The 12,508-nt window shown below is 43.4% G+C and overlaps 2 protein-coding genes across 5 annotated transcripts in view; one reads left to right on the top strand and one right to left on the bottom strand.

Moving 5' to 3' along the window:
• Positions 1-12,508, top strand: part of LOC119444205 (neprilysin-1-like) — an 85,725-nt gene that overhangs the window by 10,671 nt on the left and 62,546 nt on the right. The gene's annotated exons all lie outside the window — the stretch shown is intronic.
• LOC119446682 (membrane metallo-endopeptidase-like 1) overlaps positions 1-12,508 on the bottom strand; it is a 41,527-nt gene that overhangs the window by 2,993 nt on the left and 26,026 nt on the right. For all 4 annotated transcript variants that reach the window (XM_049664329.1, XM_037711175.2, XM_049664328.1 and 1 more), the window contains 11 exons: positions 11,349-11,574; positions 8,946-9,044; positions 8,758-8,835; positions 7,886-7,995; positions 6,770-6,828; positions 6,329-6,380; positions 6,147-6,214; positions 4,434-4,564; positions 3,184-3,249; positions 1,752-1,847; positions 171-247 (listed from right to left, as the gene is read on the bottom strand). In XM_049664329.1, the coding sequence (XP_049520286.1) occupies positions 171-247; positions 1,752-1,847; positions 3,184-3,249; positions 4,434-4,564; positions 6,147-6,214; positions 6,329-6,380; positions 6,770-6,828; positions 7,886-7,995; positions 8,758-8,835; positions 8,946-9,044; positions 11,349-11,574 (1,062 nt within the window). The remainder of the gene's footprint in view (positions 1-170; positions 248-1,751; positions 1,848-3,183; positions 3,250-4,433; positions 4,565-6,146; positions 6,215-6,328; positions 6,381-6,769; positions 6,829-7,885; positions 7,996-8,757; positions 8,836-8,945; positions 9,045-11,348; positions 11,575-12,508) is intronic.

Below are 12,508 nucleotides of genomic sequence, written 5' to 3'. Positions count from 1 at the left end.
CAGAATAGATAACCAAGTAACAATGATTCAAATTTGGAGGCGCCTGTAACTCTTTCGTCGAGGGTTTCCTGCATACGGATGTCAATGTAATAATTTTCTAAAGATGTAACTGCGAAGTAATTATAATTGTGGAAACTCTCGAACGCGTGTCTGAGCTCTTTCCCACTTACCTGTATCTCGACGGCGCGTGAACGTCGGAGTCTATCTGCTGCTGAAGACGTCTTGGTCGAGGGTTGTTGCACCATGTCTGCACAGGAGAAGGGAGCATGCTGAAGCAAAGTACGACTGACAATGCCAACAATGTGCTGTGACTAAAAGCACTACACCAGAGAAATTAAAAGAAACTGTTGAAAAAACAAAATGAAATTCTCGGGTTTTACATGCCAACACCACGATCTAATTATGAGGTACCCCGTAGCGGAGTACCATGCATTAATATTGACCAGCTGGGGTTCTTTAACATGCGCCCAATGCAAAGTATACGAGCGCTTTCGCATTCTGCCCACCACCGAAACGCGGCTGCCGCGGCTGGTATCGAAACCACGACCACGTACTCCGCAGCGCATGCAACGCCAAAGCCTCTAAGCTACCTCGGAGGCTAAATGAAACTGCCGGCCTGGGTTATGAGAGGGTAGGCGTAAGTATGGCACGTTTCACTAGGAAGTTAGTTTTAAAAGTAGGGAGTATTAGAAATAGGGCTAGGCTTTGCGCACTCAAAACGTCACGCCCTGCATGCGTTCTTCTATCAACTTTTCTTTCCATTTGTTTACCTTTTTGCGCTCTGTAAACTCGGCCGTGTGCATCCTCAAATTTTGGCTGCGCAAAATCTTAAACTCTCTATTGTTTTCATTCCATGGCGTTCCTTTCAACGGGGTGGCTTTTGTGCAGCTACACGGCAAAACGTCGACGCAAGTATGATGAAATGCGTCAAAGCAGCCGACACGAAGCGATTTACTGAATAGTGAAGGTCGTTGTCTCCACAGGAGCTGCTGCGCCGTTGCAGGAAGGCGGAAGGCCTACGTGACCTTGCCGGGTGGTACGCTTTAATTTCCCATTAGTGTTTAATGGTTTCCACTTATTAACTCTTGGAGTCACGTTGATTTTCATTGGATTCACATTGAATGGTATTGTGGATTACTTTTGTTTTGTACAAATTTGTTTTCTCCGGACCCTGGCTTACTGCGTTCAAGCAGAGAGGAGGAAGCATTTCGGGCTTGAAGTCTGTGTGTGTCGAGTGCTGCGGAGCCGCTCGCGGGCTATGTAATCGAAAACGTTGCTTTCCCAGATGACAAGCCGTCTCATGTTACCGAGATGCGAGCATAATGTACGAAATAATTCCGAGATGCCAAGTGTGAAAAGCGCGACTGTGTAAAGCAAGACAAATATTCAAAGAACCTAGTGCAAGTAACGACATGTCGTGGATTGTATACGTCATGTATATACCTTATGGTGTGAGGTGTAAGTGCAGCGAGAACATGTAGCTTGTGGTACAGAGCAACCACATCGCATATGGTTGATGCACAGATGTATGCATGCACCGTTCTCTCTTCTTCGTGCAGAATCTTGCGGATCCTCCGATAGTTAAAACGCTTTGTAAGGGTGTCCCACGGATTAAGTAACTGCGGCGTTTATGAATACTGCAAATGCATTCTTTTTCGGGCCTTTTAAACAAGGCTGGACGTATAACTTTTCAGACCTTGCTTCTGGACTTCTTGCTACTTGTCACTGAGAGCGAAAGGAAAGAGCCTTACCAGGGCCACTGAAATGAAAAACAGCTGGTCGGCCGTGAAGCTCTCGAGTCCAGGCAAGGATTTCACTTTGTGCTTCTTTGCCCAAGCTCGGTAGGCCTGCAATTGAATTGAATTGAATTGAATTGAATTTTATTTCTCATTCATTCAAACGAGCGTAGACTGAGACTAAAGGCACGAAGCCTGACAAAGGTCCGAGCCCCCGCAAACGACATGTCTGACAGCAGATCACACACATGTGCACGATGTTGAGCGTTACAACAGCGTTACTGTGAAAATTCATGGTAGCAATGTCCATTGTCATTAGATTCTTCAAATTTATAGAACAATGTACAGCAACGGCTAAGTACCACTAAGCATTTCAGATCCTACGAGTGCGCTAACATTGTACAATTACGCACGAAGTAAACATCAGCGAATTTATAGAGCATTATAGAGCAACAACATGCTATTAATAATAATAATAATAATAATAATAATAATAATAATAATAATAATAATAATAATAATAATAATAATAATAATAATAATAATAATAATAATAATAATAATAATAATGTGAAAACAGTGACGCGGGTTTTACTCAGCACTCACATATACCCGATACAGCCGGTTTACTCGTGTTAGACTACCAGTGACTATTGTACATTCGGTATCTCGTGAATTACGGTGGTCATTTTCTACCTTTGTCGTGTTATCGAAAATAATAAAAAAAAGAACGCGACAAACTGAAACTGTTTGTGCCGGTGTTATATAACGGCAGCTTGTGCACAAATTGTTATTTAGTGTAGATGCCTGCTGCATCAGGCGTGACAGTGTTGTAATTAACGTAGGTGCGTAAATGAGCAGCTGTTATTTCAGAAAGTGCTTGCTTCATGTTGTAAAAGCTCTACACGGTTATATTGTATTCTTTTTACGTACGTATTCGAAAAAGGACGAATTTGTTTTTGCCTTTGTGATTCAGTGATTGCACAGGTACAGCAGAAACGCGGCTAATGTTATGCTCTCGAGCTTAAAGTTATATCGAAGCTAGTACAGAGCAGAACGTGACAAATAAATATGAAGAATTCTGAGGTTTTACTTGCCAAAACCACGATTTGATTATGAGACACTCCGCAGTGAGGGACTCCGAAAAACGTGCCCCTAATCTTTAACGTGCCCCGAATGCACAGGACATGGGCGTGAAAAATAAGTATACTCACTAACAACTATGAGAGAGAGATACGACAGCTGGTTACAGAAATACGACCACATAGCTTAGTCAGAGTTGTACTTTTGTTTTCAATGTTTTCATTCATTCATTGAGCCACGAGCGTTCCTTTTGCGTGCCTCCTTTACATGAGACGGAAGCGTTCACTATTATTTTTTTAAGTAGTTGAACACTCGTTGTACAAACAATCGTGCCCTCTTTTAAACTTAACTAAAGCCCACTTACGTGGTATGCTTGATGGATTCCGCCATTGTCCGCTGTGTTTTCTCCCACGGTTTTCTTCCCGTTAAGCTGGGGAGGCGAAGAGAAACCCCGGCTCATTGTACAACCATGACGACATAAGCCTTTCTCTTTCTTATAAAAAGAGAGTCAAACAGAGTGTTCAAGAAGTTTCTTTAGCGTCACTTTACACAGCATCTCTATCTCCAAAAGCATGCACAGGGCCATTACTAAGGAGGAGGAGACGGCCATGCACAAAACATTTGGACATCCTTATGGGTGTTGACCCACGTTTAGCTCGTTCTTGATGCCGAAGAGGAAACAATAACGTAAAAAACACCCTTACTTAGGTGCATAAAGAGTTGCTTATGTCGTGGCTAACGCTCTTACCGTTAAGGGGTCAGATCGAATCGTTGATAAGAACAAATGAAGTTTTCTTTTTTGGCTACTTTTTGTGGCATGTAAACAGGATGATAGCAGTGACGACAGACGATGCGAATGCTGCACGAAATAAACTTAAATAACTATTCTATGTCACACTCCCGAGTCAGATATTTTGATACCCACTAGGTGGTCAGAATTAATACAGAGCTTTCAACTACGACTCCTCTCATCGCTGGTGTAGTTTGAAATTGCTGTAGTGTATAGGAAATCTTTATAGTCTTTCGAGTGAGGGTGTTAGCCATGGGACAAACCGGCACCCTTGAGGGTGTAAAAATGAGTGCATTCTAAGCGCTTGTTTCAAAATTCGGATGCTGCGAGGTGGCTAGACGCTTGTTGGCCGAAACTGAAACTGGATGTTCATGGTGCACCGTGACTCTCAGAGCTTGTATACGCTTTTTAATCAAGGTTGCCGTGCAGCGGGGTGCAGCAAAGATGGGAGGGGGGTGGAGGCTCACTTGTGCCTGAGGTTAAAGCTAACATGTGAGCTCTGCTGGCATATGATTGAAACGTTTTTCGCAAGCGCGACTTTCTTTAAAAGCAATAGTCGACGGATTCGAGGTGTGTGAAGTTTTGCCTGTATGATAACTGCATGAAAAAGAAAAGTTACTTCATTATCTGCAGAAAACACCGGTAGGTCTACAAAGAGTTGTGTCAAGAAAAGATTTGCTTAAAAAAGGGGGGAAAAAAAGAAATAAACCCTGCCGATTTCAGTCGTGCCTGATCCCACACAAAAAAGTCTTAATTCTAATATATTTGCTGTATGAAGAACACTTGCTTGAGTTGCTGAAGCAGCTGAAGTAAAAGATATTCACCTTTACTTTGAGTCTTTCATCTGTAATGTTGCCGTATTGCTCCTTGAAGCAGGTCATCTTCTCAAGGAATTTTTCCCTGGTCTTGTTCGTCCACCAGTTCTTCATGTTACCGTCACTGTCGAACTGGCTTCCTGAAGTGTAGGAAGCGTGTACAGCGAGGCTTACAATGTCATTTTCATCTCATACAATGAGTGATCTAATGCAATTTTATTTTTAAGCACCAGATATTTACGCTCTCGTATGAGAATTAAGCCGCAGAGTAGGCGTGGTCTTCAATTCATTCAGTAAAAATACTCAATTACAGGTCGAACACAGACCTTTCTTGGTGATCCCAATGTATGTTTTGTTCTTAACGTGTCTTTACCACGAACTGCGTCATTAAGCGTTCACCTTTTGACATCCACGCCCATAAATATACAGGGTGTCCCAACTATCATGCACCAAGATTTAAAAATATGCAAGTACCACCTAGCTGGAGAGCACCAATGTAATGTTGTTTGCCGTCGCTTGGAGATACTCAGATAACTTTTTGTGTTCCGCCTAATTACCTAAGTCTTAATGAATCAACTTCTCAAATGTTATAATTATATCAAAAGTGTCAATGATAAAATTGTAGACTAGCATGAAAAACCCCTGATACAGTTTTCTGTTGCTAAATACGTGCCACATAAAAGTGCCTTTCCGAGCGTGAAATAATCCCATGAATGCACGCAAAATCGCCGCGCGACTGGCCGCTCCAGGCACTTTGCGTGTATTTGCGAGTACCTTTGACGCTCGGAAAAACACTTTTATGTAGTACGTATTGAGCAACAGAAAGCTGTACCGGGAGCTTTTCATATTGCTTTACAATTTTCTCAGTGACACTTTTCATCTTACTATAATATTTGAGAAGTTGATGAATTAATTAGGACCAATTATGTAATTAGGCGCAATACAAAAAATAATCTGACTATCTCCAAGCAACAGCAAACAACATTACCATCGTTCTGTCCAGATACATTGCAATTGCATATTCTTAAATCTCAGTACATGATTGTTGGGACACTCTGTATGATATTCACTTCGATCTACCGTGTCTCTGTGTTTTTAAGCTGACATTCGACGAATTTGCTTAAGAAAGAAGTCTGCCGTTGAAACCATGACCACGAAAAAGGTTCAGACAGTCATCTGCGACAACATTGCCACCGGCTACTTAGTTGGTCTAACTTTTCAATGCGGCTCGCGTTCTTTGCCAGGAAATGATCATTACCATCTCCCCAGTGAGCACTATGTATTTTGAATCACTCTCTTTGATCAAATACCGTGAGCTTACTTTAGCAGCTCTGGAACTGTAACATTCCTTGACAGTTCGAGCACATATTAATATAATATTGTCAAGTTCGAAGTACAAGAGCGAGATTCCGTTAATCAGATGCAGAATGTCGACCCCTACTTTACTCGATAATATCTGATTGTGATGGCCAATATGAATACGTTCCTTCGCTTTTTAATAATTTGTTGTTTTAAATTAACCTTTACAAAGTTCACAGCTAAGATAAGGTACATGAACAGATCAGGATGTACTCTTTGTATACTTGTGCTGACCCTTCCGTAGCGAACGCGGCATATGTCTCCTTTTCAGCGCCTTCAACTAATGTCAGCGACAACAACCAGGCAAGCAGTAAGAAGAAATTGATCAACTCGTACCGGAAGTGCAACTGCACAAAGACTCACCGGTGTCGTCGAACGCATGCGTGACCTCGTGTCCGATAACAGCTCCGATTCCTCCCATGTTAATATACCTGAGAAAGGAAAGCATGAAAAACTTAATGTGACCACCCTTGTATTGTTTTCTGTCAACTGAACGTTACCTCCATGTGAAAAAAGAAAATACAGAACAGAACTATTGCACGTACATGGGAACCCCGTACTCGAACACTGGTGGTCGTAAAATTCCGGCAGGGAAAGCTGAAATAAGGACGCGGAGAAGTATTCTATAATAGAATGTTGCTAGGGACAATTTTTGTCGGCATTGTCAGTCAAACAAATGGGCACTGTGTGCGCAAAGAAACCAGGTTGCGGGTGGGACTTCTAGCCACAGAGGCATTATTTCGACAATGACAAAACGCGAAATCGCCGGTTAATTTATATTTTCGTACACTTTAAAGAGGCAGAGCTCGTCCTCCTCTGCGGTGCCTCTCATATATCATTTGTGACGTAAAGCCGCCATAACTAGTGTTAAACGTTTAAAGGCATGTTTGAACCTTTATACTGAACAGAATACAGATAATATGGGAACAACAAACGTTCGAGAATACGTGCATGACTCAGTAATTTAGAAATTCTGATCAACTTACTTATACCATTGAGTTGCGGGTAATAATAAGCGTTCACGACAGCGGGGCCTGACGACCATCTGAAGGAAAAGGACCAAAAATATACACACAGCAATGTCACAGCGATGAAAAAAATAATAATTAACGCACATTATTGTTCAAAAGTTCGGCGACCACCATTCAGTTGAAAAGAAAGCCTTTTGTTGTTCTCTTTTCAGTTCAGTTTATTTCCAAGACCACTATGCTATAGGTATATGCATAAAGAGTGGGGTTACATGTTGCTGTTTTATTAAAATTCAAGTTCTGCTAGCATTTGCAAAAACATCGATGGACAACTTATAGATACAACTTAGTGGGGAAGGCCGTTCCAATCTTACGTGGCCCGGAAGAAAAATGAGGCTGAAAAGGGCTAAGGGCTTTAGTTCGGGCACGTGGGCGGGAAACTTGAAGTGGATGCCCGATGCGCTGTGATGTGCGCGTGAGGAGTACAATGTGAGGTGCCTGATGCAGTGAGCTGTAGAAAAACCTATGGAAAAAACAGAGGCTGGCAATACGACGATAAGAAAGAAGTGATAAGTTGTTTCGGCTTTCAAAGATGATACACTGGTGTTCTGAGAAGTAGGAAGAGTGAATGGACCTGTCTGCAAGGTTATGAAATTGTTCGAGGTCAATTTTAAAATATTCTTGATGCGGGTTTCCTTCGTTTATGCTACTACATTGGTCTACTCATGTATCTGTGTCCCACCCTATTATGGTACGTTAGGCGGTGCTGCTTGTGCAACAAGACGGCTTTGTACCAGACTGACCTGGTTAGCACAACACAGTCGAAGTTGCTAAGTTGCTACGGCATTTGATTCGTTTCTTAGCAGCGTGTCCACGAGAACATAATGCTCAAAAACTTGGTTTGAAGCCTCCATCACTACTACACAAAGCCACTTTTGAGTATTTTGTTTTGAGTATTCTGTCATACGTTTACAAACAGCTCTGTACAATTTAAAGAAAGAATTATAGAGAATGCTAGAGAATCGAGAGAGTCCACCGCGGGCTTGCTAGTCATTGTATGTCTGGTAAACGCACGTTCGAGACTTTTTCTTCAGGAAATTTGTAGGGTTCATCGCTTATAGAGGTAAGACATACTCTTCTCTGCTGTAAGGCTTGTGCAGTGTCATCAAGTTTATCTTGGCCCATTGTTTTCGAAATGAAACGTAATTGAGTATGAAGGGCTGTCCGGGCTTGGCGTCAATGACCTGAAATACACAAAATACACACGTTGGAGTGGCTCTTGTGCGCAATGTAGGAGATTACTGGAGATTGTTATCAATATGAGCATGTTTTCTTTATGTTAGGAAACATACAGGTAACATAGATGTTTAAACAAGACAAAGGCTTTGTAGCCCGGATTTTGAAGGTTTGTATCCGCGTTCCAGATTCGCACGCTTGAAAGGTATATACGCTTATTCTAGTTATTGTATGCAAAATATGTAGGCCGCACGAAGCGTGACCTAAATGCAGTGAATGCCTGCGGCAGCAATGTTTCGGCAATATTTTTTTAGAAGCACAGAACCACAAGGAGGCAGTCTCGAACTGCAGGGCGCGCTGGGGGGCGGCTCTGCTCAGCTCCACATTAGAAGATCAACTCTGGGCCGTCCAGCGAGCCGAGGAAGCAGCCCGAGCCCAAGGGCTCGCGGCCGAAGCCTAGGCCGGGGCTGAGGCCCACCCCGAATTAACTTCGCAGGGCTGTATTTGGTATTCGCGAAAATGGCAGACGGTATACGATACCTAAACAATATCAAGCACGCATTACAAGTTTTAAACCTGAACACTTCTGGTTGCTCCCCTTGCTGACTAGCAAAGTAATTTGCAACGGTTTCGATACTTTATACCAACACCATTTACTTATTTAGAAGAGTTTAAGAGAAGTGCTCGTTACCACACGCACGCACGCACGCATCCACAAGGAAGTGATTCACAATAGGCCAGATTGCCATATACAACCGTAATGTGCTGACCTCTTTGAACATGTTGTTCAGGTAGGTGTCGTTGAGAAGGTCATCCGAGTATCCAACGTGTGTGACCATGGTTTCCAGCTGGAGCAGGCAAGAATAGATGACAGACATGTATCACTGGGAAACCAGGTTGAGCGCCTCTTGAGGCGTTCACAAAAATAGTGAGAATCGTCGAGTGGGTAGGTACTTGCCTTTTTAAGAGCATGTATTTTTGTAGATTCGTCCATCCATTTAGTTCTCCTTATACTTTTACTGAATGCTTCTTTCAGTTCATTGACGAGATTAAGAATCTGGCAAAGAAAAGCTTTTTTTTTAGTACACAATTAAACGAGCTCTATACTTTTCCGAAGTTTGTAATGCATACAGAAGATTGAAATGGTACTATTCACCGCATTAGATTCATCGTGAACTTAAATAAGTGAATTTATTGCACTTACGTACTGAAGAGTTTGCGTCCAAGTACATGTAGGTACATTTGTGCTCACGTAGTGCCGATATGACTTTTATGCGCCTCTACACGGTAAACCGCGTCACACACTTAAGGGTGCTTTACTGTCTATAACTCCCACCTTACATCACAACGGGTGTAAGGGTGTGAGTCCTACAGACCAATTTGCACCCTTAAGGACCCTTAAGGGTGTAAATCGGTTTACGGCGTAGGAGACTAGCGCAAAACGCCGCTCATGCAAGTAGGATCTTCTTATTTTCTCTGTTTATATGAAGTAGAGTCAACGCTGCTCGAAATATGGTTCAAAAGGGTTACAACCACATGAAGCCAGCAGACAATGAGCCGAGAAAAGCAAGGAGGAAATTAACAGTTATTTCTTTAGTTGAAATGTATAAATAGTAAAGAAAAACGATCATGGAAGTGGACGAAAATATAATTTTCCGCGTGTGGGAGCTGAACCCACATCTTCCGCATTACGATAGAGCGAGAGATACAAACTTTAATGATATGCTGGAGATGTTAGCCTGGCTGATCGCCTGGCATGCATTACGAGTGCGATGCTCTACCACATGAGCTAACGCGGTGGCCCCCATCCCATCCACCTCCTTGGACATTTGCATGTGTGTACGAGATCTAGCCCCGGGAAAGGTTAGCCAGCACCTGTCACGACCGTGGCGGCGGATGTGGAACATCCAACTGTAGGCGTCGCGTATTAGGTGAGGTTAGGAACGACCAACTGGGCTCCTGATGCTTTGAGAATATAAATTCTGAGGTATTACCTGCCTGAATGACAATTTGATTGTTAGACTCGCCGTAGTGGGGGACGTCGATTTTGACCACGTAGGTTTCTTGAACGCGCACCTAAAAAATCTAAGCACACGAGCGTTTTCGCATTTCGCCCCATCGAAATGCGGCCGCAGCGGCCGTGATCGAACCCGAAACTTTGTGCTCAGCAGCGCAATGCCATAGCAATTCTTGGTACTTCAGCATGTGGTTGTACCTACAGACGAAAATCAAGCCCCTCCGTTCTCTTTATTCTTCACTCAGTTTGCAAGGATAGACACTTTGGATATGTTGGAATGCTATGAATCAGTGCACACATAGCGGAAAGGACAGCATGATGGCAGAGAGGGGACGAAACGCATCGCTGTTGCGTCGTCACCTCTTTGTATACATTTGTGTTGTGTTTATGTCGTTTCGTTGTCTTTCTGTTGTGTTGTCCACTTTCGTCCTGTCCTTTTCGCGTTGTACAATGAAGGTGCTGGAATTAGCGCTCTGGAAAGGCGCTTTGCGGTGTCCTACGGTATGAGCGCGTGAACCAGGATCGCTCACCTCATGTCGCTGAAGCACCTGGGTCCGAATGTGTCGTTTGCGATTAGCCCATCGCAGAGCTGATAGTCTCGTTATCACGCAGCTCGATTGCTATCGTGTGTGGTGGGCGGCCCAACGCCGACGATAAAGTAGACCCTTTATTTAAGGGTTGTATTGCGAATGCCGATCCAGCGTCTGAATTTTGTGTCGTTCATTTTTCATGCTTCTTTTCTCATCACGCGCATCACTGAGTGGCCTTTTCTAGGACTAACGCCACACGGTGGTGTCCGAGACACGTTAAATCAAACTACGAAGTGTTGTGAAAAAAAAATGTATTAAATGAGTAATTAGAAAACACGGCCCCAATTCTGCAAAAACCTGCATCTTTGTGTTTGTTCACGTAAGAATATCGTTGTCACATTTTTCACCTTATTCGGGGAAATCTGCTTGTTGCCTTTCTTCCCCTCCCTCCCATTCCCTGAAGAGTAGCATGTAGGAGAATATACAAGGGGCTAACCACTCTGGTTTTCATTAAAGAGCTTTCTCTCTTTTTCTCACAGATGTAATTCCGAAAACATGCGCTACCACGAGGTTCTTTGAATACAGGCTCAACCACATCGGGTAAAAATGAAGCCAAAATATATGCAAGCAATCTGGAAAAAAGGCCCCAGTGAAGCATCACCGCTGCCGCCCTTGGCGTTCCTCCTAAATTGATTCGACTCAGCGCAGTTCGCTTGACTGCCTGTAATGTTGCAATTCAACTAGCCCAGACACACATTGTTGCAATGTAGCACTAGTGGATAAGTATACTTTCAAGGCCAGTAAGGTGACTCACGTCTTTCTTTGCCTCTTTGCTGAAGTATCGCTCTACGTAAAGTCTCCCAGCTGGAAAGTCCATGACGTCGCTGATGTAGTACACGCATCTCGTCGACAGAGGAATGTCTCTCTTGACACCGCGCGCGGCCTGGGTCATCTTGAAGGAGAGCTGCCGCATCTTTGGCAGCGCCATGGGGCCAAAGTTTCGGATAAGGCGCCATATCATGTAGTTGTAAGTCGTATGTCTACGGGGAACGGAAGCGTTTATAGAAAGGCGTTAGCACGGCGTTAGTACGAATTACAGAGCGAAAGCAGGCGGATTATATTATACTTAAAGGAAAGGAGTTGGGCAGGTCATGTGAAGTGCAGAGTAGATAACCCTCGATCTGTCAGACTTGGTAAGTCAGAGGGTTGGGTGGAGTTATGAAGTTAGTAAACTTGTAGACTTAAAATTGGTTCGGCTGACGTTAGAGCAGGAATAACTTAATGTACGTGGAACGTCGTCCTGCACTGAATATAAAATCACATGATAACGGGGATGATGATGACGATTATGATGATGAAAAAGACAATGATTATTTCCCAGCAACAGGGCAGTGTACCACAATGTCCTGTGCGCTCTTCCTCTATGCGCAGTTTGAATTTGCCCGAAAATGTTATGTGCATGCAGGGCGCTATTTGAAAAGAGAGCACCAAGCGAGGCATACAAATGAACGGCTCGAGTACATTGAGACTGCGATAGAATTTTACCGGTTTGTTGTCGTTGCCCCCGCTCCCTACAAATCCCTCTCCTTAGACTTTCGCATGAAATACGCTCGTCAACACTATGCACCCCTTTGCTGTGTACAAACACAGTCCCTGGCGAGCTTCCGGTTTTCTCCCGCAGAAAAAAAAAAAGGCAATGGCAAGTCGCAGTTGTGGGGTAATACAGAAGCCCCAAAACCTTCAACAGTTGTCCTCTGCAGCTCATTACAAATTGACTAATTTATTTCGCCGTATATTACACTGACAATTATAAACAACGATGCTTTAGGCGTGGTACGCATTTATGAAACGTATAGAATTGGACGCTTCTGGCAATATATACGCACAAATGCGATAAACGATAGCGATAAACACGCACAGACGCACGCACGCACACACGTAAACACAAACACACGCGCACATATATATACACAC

This window comes from Dermacentor silvarum, chromosome 3 (assembly GCF_013339745.2).
Source record: "Dermacentor silvarum isolate Dsil-2018 chromosome 3, BIME_Dsil_1.4, whole genome shotgun sequence".
Classification (NCBI taxonomy): Eukaryota; Metazoa; Arthropoda; class Arachnida; order Ixodida; family Ixodidae; genus Dermacentor; species Dermacentor silvarum.
The sequence above is the reverse complement of the archived record's forward strand: the minus strand, read 5'-3'. Positions and strand labels throughout refer to the sequence as shown.